General features: G+C 42.5%; 1 protein-coding gene across 1 annotated transcript; it reads left to right on the forward strand.

The window, feature by feature from the left end:
• Positions 1–388: 388 nt before the first annotated feature.
• Positions 389–18,944, forward strand: nup153 (nucleoporin 153). The gene is made up of 22 exons (XM_049602400.1): positions 389–525; positions 3,869–4,097; positions 4,225–4,500; positions 6,129–6,268; positions 6,797–6,925; positions 8,211–8,327; positions 8,448–8,492; positions 8,668–8,721; positions 9,955–10,095; positions 10,202–10,254; positions 10,366–10,501; positions 10,928–11,089; positions 11,178–11,276; positions 11,945–12,029; positions 12,126–12,227; positions 12,321–12,974; positions 13,118–13,315; positions 13,581–14,573; positions 15,873–16,307; positions 16,450–16,668; positions 16,786–16,972; positions 17,295–18,944. The coding sequence occupies exons 1-22, from the start codon at positions 397–399 to the stop codon at positions 17,380–17,382; spliced, it is 4,671 nt and encodes a 1,556-aa protein (XP_049458357.1). The 5' UTR covers positions 389–396; the 3' UTR covers positions 17,383–18,944.
• The last annotated feature ends 277 nt before the right edge of the window (positions 18,945–19,221 follow it).

Raw genomic sequence — 19,221 nt, forward strand, 5'->3', positions numbered from 1 at the left:
ATGCTTATGTTGTTTCTCTTTGCAGTTCATTTGCATTTATTTGTAGTCCTTTTGTGTCCCTTTGTAGTCTTTTAAGTCTCGTCTTAGTTAGTATGTGTTAATTTGGATTTAGTAATCCATCCATGGTTACAATAGACCTTTGTGTAAATTTTCTAACAAGAGACATGACGTATAAACATATTAATTTATCAATAATTATTATTTTAATTGCTTAGTATTGTGTGCACATGAAAGGTTATGTTTAGGCCACCCTAGCAATAAAATAATCTTCACACACATGACACAAAATAACCCCATGTTACAGCCATGTGGTACAAAGTCCTGTCAAACCTTCCTCTTTGTTGTGTTCAGCTACTACATTTCCCATAGTTCCTCTGTGAGTGGCCGCTGTGCTGGATGACAGCTATCCGGCGCCGAAACACCGATAGACACCCAGACGAAAGAGCCATGGCGGCCACGGGTGGAGGGAAAATTAGAAGCAGGCGATATCATATCGCCTCTAAACCTTACGCCAAGAGTAAACAGGTAAACCGAGTGAAACTTTTCGTGTTGAAGCCCGTGTCGAGGACGGTATGGTGGTTACAGTGCCATCGTGTCTTAGCTGTTGTTGTTGTTTTGTGTTGGAGACATTTCATGGCCTGCCGTTAGTGCTTGTGGCCTCCACGCGCTGCTAGCATGTACGAGAAATGCTACTGACTTGGCTTATACGTTAGCAAAATCAGACGGACTTGACAGGTCAAACCAGGGCACAGTGAGTCGTTTAGACTAGATAACCAGTATTTAGTAATGTACAAGTGCACATAGGGCGCGTTGGGATAACCGACGTTAGCTCTATTAGTAAGTTTTTAGCTACTAGCTAAGTTAGCAGAACGCAAGGAAGTAGAATTCTAAGCATTAGCTGTGAAGCTAATGCTAGCTAGCAGGCTAGCACTGGCGAGCAACGCATTGTTGTCTTCGGCTCTTAAGTTTGGAGGCATCACACTGTCGCAGAGACAGGCGATGATTGTTTGGTTTAAAATTACACCTGTGCACAGGTATGGGAAGCCGCATTGCATGCGGTTCAATTTTAAGATTATGCTTCTGGCCTGTCGAGAAGCATCTTGGATGTTAAGCTAGCTAACGTTAGCTAAATTTCAGCCAGTTGAATTGCGCAGGAAGCATTGGCTGATTGGGAACCCACATGGTTGTCTGAGTCGGTTCACTTGCCGCCTGGACATGAGCTTTATAACCGCTCCACAATAGTAACAGTGGCTAACATTTATTATGAATGATACATGGCATATCCGTCGACCTTTTTTGTCAATCATCGCGTAAAATATTCCAGTAAACTACAAAGAAGAGGTTGTTTATGTTGCCAGTGTCAGTCTGTTGGTTTATTCTGACTGAAGAGGCAACTAAACTGAAAGCTGACTTTTAAAACAGTCTGTATATTGATAGTTTTACAGGCAGCTGGTTATTGTTACCAACTAAAGGTTATATGCTAATTTGCCATTTTATTCGGTAAACCAAGTAAACAAGATTTGGAAGGATGGTTATTGTTTATGACTCACATTAGTTATCCACATTTTTGCTGAATTAAATCACTTTGCTTTTATCAAAACAGATAAAGTTGCAAGATAAAATCATAATGACTTATACAATCATATAGTGATAATGTAGTGATTTATACAAAGTCATATTTCTAGTTAGAGATTGTCTGTTATTGTATTTGTTGAATATTGATAGTTTGAGTATGAATGCACCATAGATATTTTTTCAATAGAGCATTGAAACAAAGAGAGATTGACTGAAAAATGCATCCAAGCCAACAACAAACAAACTGACAAAGAGGAACTTGAAATATTTAGTTTGAATAAATGCAAATATGAGTAAATGCAAATATGAGTTGAATAGTGTCTATAATGCCAGTGTCATCTCTGTTACACCTTTCAGTACTTATATTTGTGTAGAATGCAAACAATACGAACATGTTTCAAGCCTATACAAATGTGTCTGGATTCAAGTCAGCTAGATATGATATTTATCCAACTCTTGTGTACACTTGTCCTTACAGGTGGGTTTAGCTGCTCTTCAATAGCTTGTTCACACTGCTAGTGATAAGACATGCAGTGTTTGGCCATTGCAGCCTTGATTCTTCTCATAATGCGTGGGATTGCTTATTTAAGAATGGGAGTCTTTTTCACTAGTACTAACCTAATGGCATGATTTACATGTAACAGCATAGCGGGCTCAAACATCTTAACAGGTGTATCATGCTCATCACATTTATCCATGTGAAAAACCAGATGCAATGATATTAGCAGTCAAAATCATTCTGTGTTTCCATCTGACATGTGAGCTTTCAGAGAGAGCTGTGGCAGTCGACCTCAGGTCACTTAGTCACATGACCCTGGTCACAGCAGAAATGAGGCACCCTTAAATCCTTTTAACAATAGGTTGTAGAGAGCTAAGTAAACTAACACTGTGGTGGATATTACACCTGCTCTTGACTAGTTTAAGTTGTGTACAAAGGTTAAAGTGCAGAGTGGGCCACAGGTGTATTTCTGAGATAAGCAGGAAATGAGAGGCGCATGTTTACTCTTATCAGGAGATGAAAACTACCATGGGTTAGACAGCGTGCACATGAAGTGATAGACCAGCTAGCTAGCGCCTTCTCTCAACCTTTCCCTTTTAAATCTACTTTCTTGTCACAGCAACATGGGACAGCATAGCCATAGTCTGAAAACATCCAAGTACCAAGCAAAGAGCCAAAGAAAAAATGTTAGTGTTTGTACAATAAAAAAAATAAGCACCAAATCCATCGAGCTGGACAAACAGTCAAATGTTTTATACTGTCTTGTTCAGTGCTCTCCAATTCCCCTTTGCTTAACTAACCATAAGAGGTCGTGCATTAATGGATTTAAGGTTTTGTTTTGAGCTTTGTCGTCCTCTCCTACTGCAACTCCAAAACTGCTTCATCTGTTGGAGACATTATTCATGAAACAGATGTTGAGTAATGAGGCATTTAATGCTCATATATTAAACTACCAGAGCAAATTTTGGTCAAGGCATGAAGTGCCATAACTTTTGTAAACGGTGCACTGCTGACCTTACTCCTAGGTTTGGAAACCCATTTAGAAATGGTGGCTGTATTCCAGTCTCCCAGATCTGCCCCTTAAAACTTGCCCTGGACTTTTTCACTGAATTGTGAACAGCTTATAGATTTTACAGAAAAATGCTTTCTAGATATTAAATTCCTGGAAATTGAGTTACTTTCTAAGTGTGGTGTAGGAAACAAGACTCATACATATCCACTGGAATTCATCTAAACCTACAGTGCAGACCAGCGTCACTGCTTCACAGAAGCATACACGGCGCCTGACCCAGTTTCACACTGTCATACTTAGCTTGTGTTTTGCTTTGCACTGGGGAGGACTAACTGCTTCTCATTGCAAGTGGGGCTGTGTGGCTGATTCAAATAGTGAAATGCAGTCTTGATTGCTGTGTTTTGTGCAGCTGTTGTCTTTTATTTTAAGAGGACTTAAAAACAAATTTTGTAGATTTCCTTTGCCACAAATTAATTGTATTTTTGAACACCATAAATGCAGGTGTATTTTTAATACAGGCTTATTTTTCTAATTTTCCTCAGTGTAAGTAGATGAAAAATGAATTGCCAAGATTCATGCAGCAACACTGTTTTATATGCAGTGTTGTTTTACACACATTGAGCTTTTATCTAATGCTGATTCTCAAGGGAAGGTTCTGATGAGGCTACAAAAAATGGCCTGAGTCGATGGTACTTTGTGTTGTCTATATGCATTCATCTCTGCCCCTTGCTCATTTCATCCCTCTGTTCACGGCCCTTCTCTCCCTCTCATGTTTTTATCAGCAACAGTCAGGCCTCATCAGTCGTGTGACAGACACAGTAAAGAGCATCGTTCCTTCCTGGCTGCAGAAATACTTCAAGAATGAAGATGCTCCTGAAGGAGGAGGGGCTGTACTAGGGACAGACCAGAACTGCCAGCCACCACCACCACCTCCTCCTCCGAATGGCAGCGAAGAGGGACCTCCTCCCCTTGACGGACGTGACTCACCAGAGCCTAGCACTAGTAACACAGGTGAGGGACTTCGTCTCTTCACATCTCAACACATAGATAAGCCAGGAAATTGTTTTTTCATGCCAGTTCTTTTGCATTGTCAAGTATACCACCATGCTCACCTGTGACTTCTTTCTCTCTTGCTTAGAGCCCTCAACCAGCCGGGCGTCTCTAAACTTTCAGGAGTATGTGCTTTCTCGACCTCCTCTGAGTCGCTCCCACCTCCACTTTGCTCCGCTGGATGTCTCCTCTCCAACCCTGGGGGCCTCCAGCGGCCTCTTCTCCCAACCCTCAACCTCCTCAGCTCCTGGACCCTTTTCCACAGGCTTCTCCTTGGTCAAAGAAATCAAGGACAACCTCTCGCAGCATGAAGATGATAACATCTCCACCACTAGCGGCTTCTCCTCCCGCGCCTCAGACAAAGGTAAAAGAAGAGCGTTGTGTTTGAGTGTCTTAAAGTGTGGGGCCTGTATAGCTATACTATGTACTATTCCAAATCATAAAGAAGTCGGACATATTGAAGTGAGACCTGTACGCACATTGTTGCCCTTCATGGTGGGAAGAGATTCAAAACTATAGTGAAGTTTTGCAAAGTATCCAGAGTTTTGTGTTGCACGTTGGCTTACCTTTTAATTGTGTGTAAACAACTAAATGCCAGTGCTCTCAAATGATGAATTCATGTCCTCAGTAATGTATTCATCAGGAGATGTGAAGATTTAGCAGGACTTCTTTGCATCAGCTTTACACAGACAAATTGTGTCAGTGTACCTACTATCAGGCTGCTGTTGAACTCGCATTATTGATGTAGACTCAGCCACTGCAACATATTTTACCTATAAATGAGGTCAAGTGTGGGACATGACCTCACTAATGCCTACATCTAACACTGTATTCACACACAACTTGTCAATAACAGGATGAGGAAAATGAATCTTTACACAAGTTTTTACTATAACGTAGTAAGGCAGGTGTTTTTTTAAAAAGGCGTTGCGTTGCCGTCTGCATTGCCTTACATTGCCTACTTTTTAGCTGTCCCCAGTACTTTCTTTTCAGCTCCCTCTTGGCTTCTTGTCTTGCCTCTGATATAGGGATAGGAATTGATAAGATTTTTTTGATGCCACTAGGATTATTGATTCTGCTTATTGGTTCAGTTTTTATCGAATTTCTCATTGATTATGAATAGAAAAAAGGCACTATTATTTTACAATACAGACATTACAAGCAGCAGTGTTGTCATCTGTCTTAGAGAAATGAAGGCACACTTTGATTCCTTCTTGTTGCCAGTTTCTAGCAGCCTAGACATATAAGTTTGAGGTCATTTATTTGAAATGTGCAACTGGCAGAAAACCATGCCGGCATTGATTAAAGACATTGATAAGCTTGGAGGAATACAGTGCAGATGGATCGGACAATTTGGGACTGGTTCTTGATTCCCAACCCTACTTTAATAGTTGTTTCATGTGTAGTAGGCTTGGGCAGTATATATCTTTTCATACCTTCATATCTTTCTGAAATTTCACCGGGTTGTAACACATATGACAGCATTTGTGTAAAAATTAATCCTAAATCAAAATACAGTTAAATGGTTTATTCACACTTAAGTTAATTATCCAGGGAGGTCAGACCATGTGCAACTGAGAGCCAACAGTCTGCAGGTTTTCCAAGGACTCCACCCTCTAATTACCACAATGGAAATCGTCTGCTGAGGTGATAGATTGTAATTAGAACCTGCAGACTGTTGACTGTCTGTAGCATAATGTGCTACGATTGGCCCACACCTGCACTTTTCATTTTGTTGATGTTCCAAAAATAAAAACACACAACCACATTCTCTGTGTGATTACTCTTTTTCTTTTCCTGTGCGTTATCTTAGCCTGATAAGTAAGTTTTAAAGAGTCATTGGTAGACTGTTAGTGTTGCAGCAGGTAGAGGCTGTTGTAGACGACAGCATTTCTCTTACACATGGGTTTGCACAGGACTGCGATGTACAGACTGAGCCACAAAGTTGCATTTCTTTAAAGTGGTCTGAGATTTTTTCTGTCTCCTTTAAAGATGTCCCCACCTCCAAAACAGCATCACTTCCCCAACTTTGGTCCCCGGAGACAGACAGAACACACTCTGGATCTCAGCCTGCCCAGTCCAGTCTGAAAAGGCCTGCTTTCAACCTGTCTGTGTTTGGAACTTCTTCCAATGTGAGTATCTTTGGCCCCTCCTATACAGCCTGTTTAAGGCGGGAATGTTCTGCCATTACTACTCCATGCTGTTCTATTGCCTTTGCACACTGTTATGCTGCGCGTCACACCTCTTTTGATGTGTGTGAAATGTTGCACATTAACTTTTATTGTGCATGTCGGACACCGCAGCTCAGTCTGGCCAACTCATAACAACTAGTCTGTTTTAATGGTCGTTCTCACTCAGATTCTTACCAACACTTTTCTATATTAAACCGCACTGGATGGTAATATATTTACATCTTCTTACATTAAAGAATATTTGATGTGACTTTATTAGTAGAAGAAAACAGCTGGCTTTTTAGGATAAAGAGGTTGAAATGTTAATTAATATTGAAAAGACTGCAGGATGTATTTCTTAAACCGACTTTCCAGTATTTCATTCATTAAGAAAACTGGTAAAAATGTTGTTGACAATGCCATTCATGACCAGTACAATGACGTCATTTCACTTAATCCTAATATCTGATTTAACCCTCTCTCTTCCAGTCGTCGTTAAACAGCACAGTGTTAAACTCCAGCCAGCTTGGAGATTCACCCTTCTACCCCGGGAAGACCATGTACGGTGGGGCAGCTGCAGTTAGGAGCTCCCGTGCTCGTCCTGGAACACCGTACCAGGTGTGTGGAGTAAAAATTGCACAGTCTAGAAACTGAGTCAAGCAATGTGAAGATTTTGATAAATAACTTGTTATGGTGAGCTGGGTTTAACACATTAGTTAAATTGAGTCCACACTGACATTGAGTGTTCTGGCTGTTCAAGTTCAGCAGCTTTTACTGGGTGAGCACTGATGTCGGAGTTGATTAGATTTCCATTTTTTCTGGTCTGATACATGAGCTTAAACCAGATTGATTTTATGCAAACTGGCTAAACCGGCATTTGTCATTATGACACATTCTAGCAAATTTAAAAGAAGCCTGCATCACCAGCCTGTGCAGACTGCGTCACAGCACTAAATCCAATTTGTAGTGCATTAGCATTAAGCCATATGACAGTGTGATCATCATAATATGATGTTTATATGTGTACGGACCAATGGAGGCACTCGTGTCTGGCAGGCTGTGAGCCGAGCACGGCAGCATGACGGAAATCAAATTTCAGTAGGGGTTGGAGGAGAGAAATGTGGCACACATTGTGGTTGTTAACTAGGAAGTGACAAGATGAGACATGGCAGAGTTAGTCTCACAAGAACTAAAACTGCACCAAAATGGTGACATTTTGCTTATGAAAGAGGTGTCCTAACTGGTTGCAAGCTATGCGGTACACCATTTTAAGTTGAGCTTTTGTCAGGTGCCCTGTTTTTAGTTATTTCTGTTGCTCGCTTTGAAAGCGCCACAATGGCCGAGGAATGGCTGATTCTTAAAGTTTAAATGAGGACGTATCTAAGGAATACCTCCACATTTCACTACAAAAACCTAAATAATGTGGCAGCAGATCATCTGGGAGCTGAAAGTTAATAACAACTTACTTGTTGTTGGCTATATTGTATGTCATGTCCAGTAAATATCACAATAAAACGTGTTTCTGTTTAAAAAGTACAAATATCAGAAGATACCAATTAGGCTACTTAACACCAGCTATGAAGTGGTTACATCGCCAGTCTGATCTCAAGCACACAGCAGATGTTCAGGTGTTTTGTTTACATGATGTAACAGAAGTGCATATTTAACAGATTTAATGTGGACATAGAGCGCCGATGTTACGCAATGTGGTGCGATAGTTGGACGCTTGTTTGCTGTCGGGACACAGTGATGAGTCAAATGCGACACCTAGTGGTATTATTTGGTATACCGGTAGGCTGTTTGGCTTAATATCAACCATTCTGAATACTGGCCAAGCAAATGTGACTGCAGTGTGAATATTATTACTTTAATTGGAGACTAATGAGCTCATCTTGATCTGTAGGCCCCAGTGAGGAGACAGATCAAGGCCAAGCCTGCTGGTGCTCAGCCCTGTGGGGTGACCAGCGCCACAGCCAGACGCATCCTGCAGTCCTTGGAGCGCATGTCGAGCCCGCTGGCTGTGAGTACGCACACACCATCATTTCCTGTTTGTTATCTCTAAAAGAGGTTAGACATTTGACATTTGCCAGTGAACATGTTTGTGTAAACCCTGTCACACATTTTGATTTTTGTTTTACAGGATGCCAGGAGAATACCAGCAGCAGCCTCATCCCCCCTGTCAGCAGTAAGAGCTTTTAACATGTTTCATATATTCTAAGCACATTACTGTATATGATCTTAAACACACTAAAACGCGAGAAGGGCATGGAAACATTATTCTCAAATGACAAGTGTCTGTAAAATGTTTCAATCCTGAAATACTGATGTCATAACCAACTAAAAACATCTTTTCTTTGCAGTCAATGGATGGCACAAATCTAGATGTTTCACACTTTCAGTCGAAAAAGAAACGAGTAAGTACAGATATTTTAAATTCTTGTGACGATATCCTCTCATGCCTGGTTTGTTAAAAAGTGCAAAAAATGTGTGTAGCTGTCCACACTGAGCCTTGTTTTTCCTAATTTTCTGACAGCTGTCGTATACTCTATGTCCCTATATGACCTTAAGCTTACTCTGGGTATGCACATGAACCAAACTTCAGCTGTGTCTTCTGTCCTGTGTGTTTTGTACAGTAGCACAAGGCCCAGTGATATGAACACAGATATCATTGTACATACCCAGCAGCACTTGGTGTGGTTTGTCCTCTTGTCATTTCCTGACCTACTGTCTGTTGGCCTCGTTAACACCAGTTAATAGGATTCTCCTCAGCTAGGACACAGTTGTTCACCGCTGTGTGTGTGTGTGTGTGTGTGTGTGTGTGTGTGTGTGTGTGTGTGTGTTTGTGTTTTTCTTCATCGTGCAAGTGCTTGTAAGCAAAAGTGTGCTAGACTCTACGATGTATTTGGCTCACGAAACTGTGTGTGTACAGTGTGTTAAGTGTAGTCCATTGTTAAATCGTGCCAGCTCTGGACTGAACTTGTCCTCAGTAATAACTGTCAGCCATTCCCAGCTGCGACAGCTGCTTTGTGAATCCTAACAATGGTGTATTGACCCTCACAGGTCCAAAACAAGAAAGCTTACTATGTAATTCGATCTTTCATGGTGAACTGCTGTTTTGGGATTTTACCTTGGTAGGGTCCAAAATATAATCCAGTCATAGAAACAGAAGAAAGGTAGAATGGATATTGAACCGATTGCCCTGTTCATTTGAGTAGTTATTTCTTGATTAAAAGAGTAGTTGTTTGGTCTATAGAATGTTAGAAAATGACAGAAAGTGTTGAACTGTGTTTCTCAAAGCCCAATATGATGTCCAGAAATGTTTTGTTTTGCCCACAACCCAAAGATTTTTGGTTAATTGTCACTGAGGAGTAAAGAAACCAGAAAATATTTACATTTAAGAAGCTGGAATATGAGAGTTTTGCAACTCTCTAGAGATGTTACTGTTGACGTTGTGTCATTTTGTTCACAGTCTCATGTTTGAGTTGAGAGGATTAAACTACTGCGGCCATGTTCATTATATTGCAATTGTATGACAAGTTCTGTGGCATGAAAAACACGAAAAATAGACAAACAATGAAGCAGTGCCACCTCCGCTGATTCAAATTCTTATCTTATCTCTATATTGTACCACCCTTTCTTTAATTCAGATGGAGTCCACCCTCCCACCAGTGCAGAAGCTGGTGGTTCCTGCTGCAGTGTCTGTGTCAGGAAACCGCTCTATGTCCTTCAGGCCTACATTAACTCCTGGAGGATCCAGTCGAAGTTATGACAGGACCCCAAGAGAGACGGTCAGAAACACAATGCTGCGTTACATTAGACCATAACATTGTTGCTTTATATTAAACAGTCTGTAACAAACGTGATGCTTAAGTTGTTGCTGTTTTACTTCCTTAGCCCACAAGACAATCACCGCAACTACCTGAAGCAACCCCAGGTCCATCTCAAAGGTAAAATGGGGTCACTGTAATTGATCAGCCATGAAATGTAATCACAGCATTCCTAGTTAATGCCTAACGTGTTTTACTTACTGTACCTGGCCCTTGCCCCTCTACTACTAGCACAATGGGTTCCAGTGGCCCAGCCTATCCTCTGTCCAGCACGCCTGCAGCCAGCAGCATGGGCTCTGGAGGGGGCAAGATAAAACGAGAGAGGACCAGTACAAGGCCTTCCTCTAAACACCCTGAAGAGGAAGAGGTAAGGGCTTTGCATCAGAAAATTTCAAGGCTCTGTATCCAAAAACGTTACGGATAACAAAGACTACATTATTTATTAATTCAACTTTGTATAAAAGTAATACGAAACAGGTGTTCATATGTCAGACTTCTTTTCAGGCCGGGCCGACAGAAATGTCAGAAATTTAGATCAGATAATTGGCCCTGATGCATTCAAATTTAAGTCAGTCATGGGTTTATCTCATTTCATCATTAGGCCCCCTGTCTATCAAAGCATTTTTCCCAGCTGAAAATGCCATGTGTTCCTCAGGAAGTGCCCAGCTGGGAGGGTTTGAGAGCACTTTGGATGTTCCACATTTAGCAGAGACGCTGTGGTGGACATGGTTCCTAAGGTTGAACGTTTTTGAAAAGGCACACAATAACTCTTATGCTTGTTTTCTGCCTTTAGGTGGCTGAGGTACCGGACCTACCAGCCATTTCACTTCCCATCAGCACCATGCCCACCTTTAGCTTCTCCTCCCCTCTTCCACCTCTCGCCACCTCCACCACCATCAGTAACACCCCTACTCTCACGCCTGTGACTCCTGCTAAGGAAACAGTTGCAAATAAGGTCTGTCTCATTGATTACAGTACTACTGCAAGTGTAATGGTTAACAACATTATTTGTGCATTTTGCTGATATTCATGTTTTTTTCCAGGAGCCACCGACAGCCTCGACACCTCCCTGTGTACCTTTTACATTTTCCTCCCCCATTGTCAAAGCCACTGCTGCTAGTCCTCCTTCCTTTTCCCCCTCGGTAAGTAAACAGTTTGTCTCTTAAGGAGGAACTTTTGTATTTTTCAACCTGGACCCCATTTTTTCTATGCTTTGTGTTTAAGTGACTAATGGAGACAACAATTTTTAAAAATTGGTCAGGTATTGAGTAAGAGTACTGCAGGTGGGAGCAGCAAAAAAAGGCTGTGATGTAACATCAAAAGGCAATTGTGCACCGTCAATGCTAAAGGTGCTTGTTTTTGCCACTGACAGGCTCAGATTATAATTCTAAGTGTCTGACAACAGTATGGGAAGGATCCCTACAGAGATAGACCCTTTGTTTAAGGGTAAGATCATCTTGGTTAAACCAGAAACAGCCCCAAAATCAGTGTCGCCAAACCCACCAGACTCCATTTAGAGAGACTCCTTTTTCTCACATGGAACTGTGTGAATTCAGGGTTTGTTTCAACCACACCAGAGTTGTTGATTTTTGAAACAGAGGGATGAGGAACTAATATGTTGTCTCAGCACTCTCACTCAATACTGAACCAACGTCAGATAATCGATTGGTCAAATAGACACAAAATATGGGAAAAGAAGGTCCCGGTTGAAAAACACTAAAGTTACCCTTTAGTGATCACTAACTGATTTGGTAGACAACTGTTTACAATGGTAACCTTGTTGGTAATCTTTGTCATTTCCCGTTGGTAGGCTGGATTCACTTTTAGTGCACCTGTAGCAATGTTAGGTCCCTCCATGTCAAATGGGAAGCTGGCCTCTCCCATAGTGGCAGCAGGTAAGAGACCTTGTTATAAAGTTGGCCTGATGCTTTTTCTTCTTTGCCTTTCCTGAGATGACAGGTATTCAGCTTTGATCTCTCTGTTTTCTACAGTGAAGTCAACAACAAGCAAAAGCACAGAAGATTTTGAAGGACCTTTCAAACCAGCCAAGACCCTGAAGCAGGGCAGTGTGCTGGATCTTCTCAAAGCACCTGGTTAGAATCAATTTTACATCCACATTGTTTGTTTTGCATGGTTAGGGTTTACAAAGTTGTTCACCATTTTAATGTGTCTCTTCTTCTGTGTAGGCTTTGCCTCTCCTGTTGCTCGGACTTCACCAGGCCTGGACAACGCCCTGCTACAGACCTCCACACAATCCACAGCCCCCATCTCCACCACTACAACCACCTCCTCCCTTTCTTCTTCAGCAGGGTTTGCGGATGTGTTCAAAGCCCCACCAGGCTGGAGCTGTGACGTCTGCATGGTGCAGAACAAGCCATCAGACACCAAGTGTGTTTGCTGTATGGCCCCACAGCCCAGTTCCTCTTTATCCATGTCTGTGGACAGTAAACCTTCAGCCACCACCTCGGTGGGGCTAGAGAGCAGCAGCACTAGCACCACCTCCGCCACTACAACCATAGCAGGTTTTGGAGCAGCGTTTTCCCAACCTGCAGGAACTTGGGACTGTGATACGTGTCTTGTTATAAACAAACCTGATGCAGTAAAGTGCGTGGCCTGTGATACGGCCAAACCCGGGACAGGTCTTAAACCCTCACTGACTCTTCCCTCTGCCTTCTCAGCTGTTAAGACTGTATCCACACCCACAGCCCCTATTTCTACAGGGTTCACTGGATTTGGTGACAAGTTCAAAAAACCTGAGGGTGCATGGGAATGTGATACGTGTTGTGTAGAAAACAAGGCAGAGGATACAAAGTGTGTGGCCTGCACGACCCCTAAACCAGGTAATGACAGCCCGACCATGGTAATGTTGGTATTTACTGTCTTTACAGGGCTGAATCTGTCTGAAACTGCCATTGATTTAAAACCATCTTAAAAGCGGTTGTTAGTTTAGTGAAGCATCTTTCTTTCCTCACCCTCACAACAGGCGCTTCAGGTGGAGCCCCGTCTGCAGCTGGAGCCTCTTCTGCAGCCAGCATGGCTCCAGCGTCAGGGTTTGGAGACATGTTCAAGAAGCCAGAGGGTGCCTGGGAGTGTGATGTCTGTATGGTACAGAATGAGCCCACTGATGTACAGTGTGTTGCCTGTCAGACAGCCAAACCTGGAGCTGTCGTGGAGCCCAAAGGTAACAAAAGTGACCCTTTCTTAGGTTTTTGCATTGATGATTTTGAAGTAAATTACTTCATTAGAAAACAGTAGAGGCACAGCATTGTTTTTTTTAAGACTACTACGTCACCCCTGCATCATGTTTATAAAGAACTAAAAAAAATGCACTGTTAGCTGTTAAAATGTTAACAGTACCCAACCCTAATACCAGGCACCTAATCCACACTTCACATTTTTTTTAATTTTGTTATCTTTTGTTTTTCTCTTCACTTTTGGTTCATCAGCTGGTGGGACTTCAGGCTCTAGTTCAGGAGGTTTCAAGTTTGGCACCTCAGACAGTACCTCAGGAACTGGAGGCTTTAAGTTTGGCACATCAGACAGTACCTCGGGATCTGGATCTGGAGGTTTCAAGTTTGGCACATCAGACAATACCTCAGGATCTGCATCTGGAGGTTTCAAGTTTGGAGGCTCATTGACGGAGTCCTCCTCTTCATCATCAGGTGGATTCAAATTTGGAGTCCCATTTGGAAGCTCCACATCAGAAACCACTTCTAAAGACACGACTGTTTCATCAGGGTTCAAATTTGGCAGCTCATCTGAGAGCTTTAAATTTGGGGCTTCCTCTAGTGATGACAAAAAGTCCGACCAGCCTGCTGCAGGTTCTGGGTTTAAGTTTGGAGCCAGCAGTGGGATAGCGTTTGGTACTGGATCATCTAGCACAGACTCCTCTAAGGGCGGCTTCACCTTTGGACTGTCAAAACCCGAAGAGAAAACATCAGACACCACCACCTCATCCTCTGTTAGTCTCATTCCTCCTGCTTCCTCTCAAGAGAAAAGTGACAGTGCAGCATCATCAAATGACACCACATCCACAAACACCATCTCAACCACAACAACCACCACCACTGGATCTGTATTTGGGAGACTGGGTGAGCCAACTTTGGCAACCACCACACCACAAAGCGGCTCTACGTTTGGTTCCTTGCAGGCAGACAAAGAGCCAGCTGCTCCCACTTTTGCTTTTGGGAAGCCAGAGGAAAAGAAGGAAGCTGCTGCCGCCTCCTCTGCTCAATCTGCCTTCCTCTTTGGTGCTGCTAGTAAAGACGCAGATGCTGCACCAGCACCTGCCCCCTCAGGAGGCTTCTCCTTCAGTAAGCCCATTGCTCCAACAGAACAACCTCCACCTGCTTTTAACTTTGGCAAGCCAGCAGATAAGAGTGAAACATCTACTGCAGAGGCCCCGAAGCCCTCTTTCACCTTTGGACAAAGTGCTACAGGTAAAACAAAGTTTGGACACTCACACTGAAGTAATTATGTTGAGAATGTTATGCTTTCTGTTGTTTATTTTTTTCTTTTGTTAGTTTTTATATGCTGATTTCTTTGAAGGAAAATCCAAGTGTTAGTGCTGAGATCTGGGTGACACAAGTGCATCACAAACATTATCCTATTGTAAACACTGAAACCATCAGTCGATCCCTGCAGGTTTTTTCTTTCCACTAAGGAGCCCTTGAACAAGGCCTTGAACCACCACCTGCTCTAGTGGAGCTGCTCACATGCTACACAACTGTAGTTGTGTTTTAACAAAGTTCACTTTCTCACAAGGCCTTAGCATTGCCTTTTGTAATGTTTCCAGTATAAGTAGCAGAAAAAAGTGGAAAATTAAGGCATTAACAAGCCCGAAATGTCCATCACAATGGTCTTTTGCATTGAAATGGTGTGAGGGCACAGTGCTACGGGAAGTGTATTAAGTTCAAGTTGAACCAGATGTGCAAAATCTAACCAAAATTGTAACAAAAACAACTAAGGTAGTTAAAGGGGACCTATTAAGCTCATTTTCAGGTTCATACTTGTATTTTGGGTTGTTTACATGAGTTAAAAAACTCGTATTTTCCTTCTACTGTCTTTGTTGGAACACCTGTATTCACCCTCTAAGATTTTTATTTCAACGTCTGTCTCTTTGAGGCCCCCTTCCCAAAAAAGCTCAATCACTTTGCTTTAAATTGATAAGCATTGCCAGGGTCTACCATATCTGCACCCTCTGCGTCTCTGCACCGTCATTGTAGCTGGGGGAATGACTGTAACTGAAAAATCTTCCAAACCAGAATCTTCACAATTCATCAGGAATATAATCAGATATCAGGAAGAAATCACAAACATCGACAACCAATATTACATGTTCCTCAGATGTTAAAATGTAGCTACATGCAGCAGTGTACTTGTAGCGGGGAATGACTGTATAGTAGCACTTTTTCACGTGAAAAATAACTAATAAAATCTTCTAAACACAGCTGGACATGCTCCAGCCAAGCAGAGTATGTGAGGTAAACACCTGCAGTAGCGTGCCTGGAGCAGAGGACCATGTAAAGGAATCCATCTCAAGCTCACATCAGGAAATATTATATAAAGAGTATTCAGTACAGTCTGAAGCCTGAGGTCTTTGCTCATTACTTAGCTCAATATATGCTCATTATATTCTGTCACCAGTAAACTGACTTTCATGTGTAAAATTGGTGGACTGTCCCTTTTACCCCTGCACCCTACTACACATCCTAATTAACTTTCTGTTCCCCTGACAGATTCCTCTGCTACTCCAAAACCAGCATTTACCTTTATGGCTACTAATCCCACCAGTACCATTGACTCCACCACCTCATCATCCACCACCCCGACCCCCAGTCTGTTCGGCACCACCACTACCGCCGCCACCAGCAGCAGCAGCAGCAGCTCCACTCAGGCTCCCGCTCCTTCTGCAGCTCCTAGCACTTTCATGTTCGGTCAGCCTGCTGCAACCTCCAGTGATGCTCCTCCAGCTAAAGGCTTTCTCTTTGGTCAGAGTCAGGACAGCCAGCCGCCTGCCCCATCAGCTGCTCCTCTGAACTCTACTCCAGCCCCAGCCCCAGCTCAGCCTTTCATCTTTGGTGCTCCTGCCAGTGCTGCTCCTCCTCCTGCTGCTGCTGCTGCTCCATCGTTCGGCTTCGGAGCAACAGCACCCTCTGCTGCCTCATCTGCAGGTGTGGTCATGGTGTTTGTTTCAGATGATGAGCATGATCGCAGTGCGACAACAATGAAACATTCACACTCAAAATTATTAGAATTATTTATTAATTATCTGTACATGTAATGATGGTATATTCAATTCTTCTCCCCTAACAGCTCCATCTGCAGCTCCCTCTCCTTTTGCATTCAGCACGGCCCCCTCTGGTGGATTCGGGGCCAACCAGACTCCTTCATTTGGTTCATCCTTTGGATCTCCCTTCACAGCCACACCTTCCCAGCCCCCAGCCTTTGGGGCAAAACCAAACGCCACCCCTGTCTTTGGACAGCAGACAAACTCCACACCTGTATTTGGGGCGGCTGCTAATTCTGCACCAGGTGCGTGACTGTAATGGTATAACCCTTTTCCCCCTTAGGTTGTTAATGGTGCCAAAGGTTCCTGATCCTTATATTATGCAAGTATGTTTATCATGAGTTCAAACATGTTTTTATCAGGTGGAGGCTTTCAGTTTGGAGGAGCCAGTGCATTTGGAGCCACAAACAACACCTCAGGAGGCGTGTTTACTTTTGGAGCAGGATCAGCAGCTTCTCCTGCCCCCCCTGCCAACCCCTCCATTGCACCACAGTCAGGACCACCTGGAGGTGGATTCAATTTTTCACAACCCCCTGCATTCAATATTGGGTAAGTTGCCTTTCTAAAGTTTACAATATTTTACCAAGTTTTAGGAGACTGCCCCTTAAACAAAAAAAAAATTCATTTTCTAATGTTTGTTTGAACCCTGGTGTAATATTAATCTTTTAAGAAGTCTTTATTTTTGGCTCATTTTGTCATCGTTGAGAAAGGATTTTTGTCTGAGATGTTTTTGAAAATACTTACCTCTTGCTAAGCATTAAAACTGCCTAATAATTAACAGTGAACCAATAATCAAGTGTGTGTATATCTGACAGCTGTTTTTGAAGGCTGTTAGTCATGTTGCTGTTATAATGTCATTTTGCTTTTACAGGTCAACGAAGGCCTTCACCTCCACCCCTGGTGGACAGCAAGCGATTGCTGGGCGCAAGATCAAGACAGCGGTGCGGCGCAGGAAATAGACCCCTGTGGACTCGACTATAAAGCAGACTCGACTTTGACTTGACTATGTCCCAACTGAAGGCTGAATAAAGTCCTAGAAGGTCTCAGCTAGACAAACACTGAAATTACTGGAGAGGGGCCGAGGCCTGGGGCCACTGTGTGCTTGGGCTAAATGGGTGGGCGTGTTTTAGCTGAAGGCTGGGCTGATTATTCAGAGGTTTTCACATGTAGACCCGAGCCGTTAATGTGAGATTAACCCCACAAAACTTCACATGAAAAACTGTTGACTGAACAATGACACTGACTTAGAAAACAACAATCAAGCAAGGACCCCTGCTCAACATGATGAAACAACAAGACAGTCATATCTATATTTTCAACACCGGCAAATGTCTGCTAGACTTTAGGCATGACTTTTTGTAATAAAATTACAAAGGCAAAAACTGCAAATCTAAAGAGTTGCGAGTGTACACAAAATCTTATCAATTAGTATGGGTGAACAGGTTATGAGCTGTGATATGCAGAGAGGTAGTGAGAGCTGTGCGGCAAATCTCCAGCAGTTATCTGAAAAACTATTTAGACTGCTCCTACTGCAGGAATCAAGGTGCCGCTGGAGATGTAGCCATGGTGTCAGTGCAGTGTGCTGTATGTACAGGGATGAGCGTGTAATCTTTGTGGTGAATGCAGCGTGCTTGTTTTTTTTCTCCCCCTCTTATGTACAGACTTGAGGTGTGTTTGGTTCATTTGTACATGCTGAGGTTGTGTGTCAGTGTGCGTATGAAAACTGAACGACAGAGTTATCACCTGGGCCGCTAGCTAGCGTTGCCACAGGTGAGCAAGCAAATGAATGTTTAAAACTAAAACAAGGGGAGGAAGGAAGGAAGGAAGGAGGGCGAGGGTGGGAGAGGGGAAAACGTATCCATGCACTGTGGAGGATGGACCGGGCCGGAGGCTTGAGCCAAGGTTCAACTCCTTTAGGACTTTGTAAATGCATAGTTTCCAAACTCTGTTACATGTTTGATTCTTTGACCTCTCTGGTTCGCTCCACTACTCTGCTTTTTGTGCCGTCTTGTCTCTCTCTCCTTTCCTCCTTCATCCTGAGTCCTTATACTCTCCCTTTACCTCTCTCTGCCTCTCCCTCTTTATCTCTCTCTATCTCTTAATTGGCCTTTGAATATTATTATAAAAACCTGTAAATAGTGATGTTTTTTTTTTTTTTTTTTTTAAATCTGTGAAGTTGAATTTTTTGTGTTACCAACTCCGCATTCAGCATTTTTGTCTTTAGAAATTATGTAAATTCCTATATTCAAAGTTGCCCGAATCCATTTAAAAGGAGCTTAAATGCAAATTGGAGAGCCTTTGATGACTAAAGGTATATTGGCTTTTCTGATCCACTTTTGTTTGGACCAAAACCAGTATTGTACAAAGTATTAAGTATATATTTTTCTATTGCGTGTTTAAATGGACGAGGGTGACTTTGGATGATAAGGAAGTCAGTTTAATTTTAAAGCCATGATTATTACTGGATGAGTGATAAAATTAAAACATGGGTAATTACCATCAATAAAACTATAAAAAACAATTTGTTATCTGTTCATCTTTTCATACAAGACCCTCAGTACGTATTAGATCTCAACAGATGAATCGGGTAGGCTGAAAAGTTCATAGGCTGATCATGATGCAATGATCGAATTTGACCAAATGTGGTATATTTTTCAACATAGTCTCTCCCCTGTGGTCTACACACTTCTTCCATGACCTCATCATCAGTCCAATACTGCTTCCCAGCCAAGTGTTTTTTCATTTTGGGGAACAGAAAATAGTGAGATGGTGCCCAATCAGGAGAACATACAGAGTGA

The sequence above is a fragment of the Epinephelus fuscoguttatus genome, linkage group LG17, assembly GCF_011397635.1.
Source record: "Epinephelus fuscoguttatus linkage group LG17, E.fuscoguttatus.final_Chr_v1".
NCBI classification, from domain to species: domain Eukaryota; kingdom Metazoa; phylum Chordata; class Actinopteri; order Perciformes; family Serranidae; genus Epinephelus; species Epinephelus fuscoguttatus.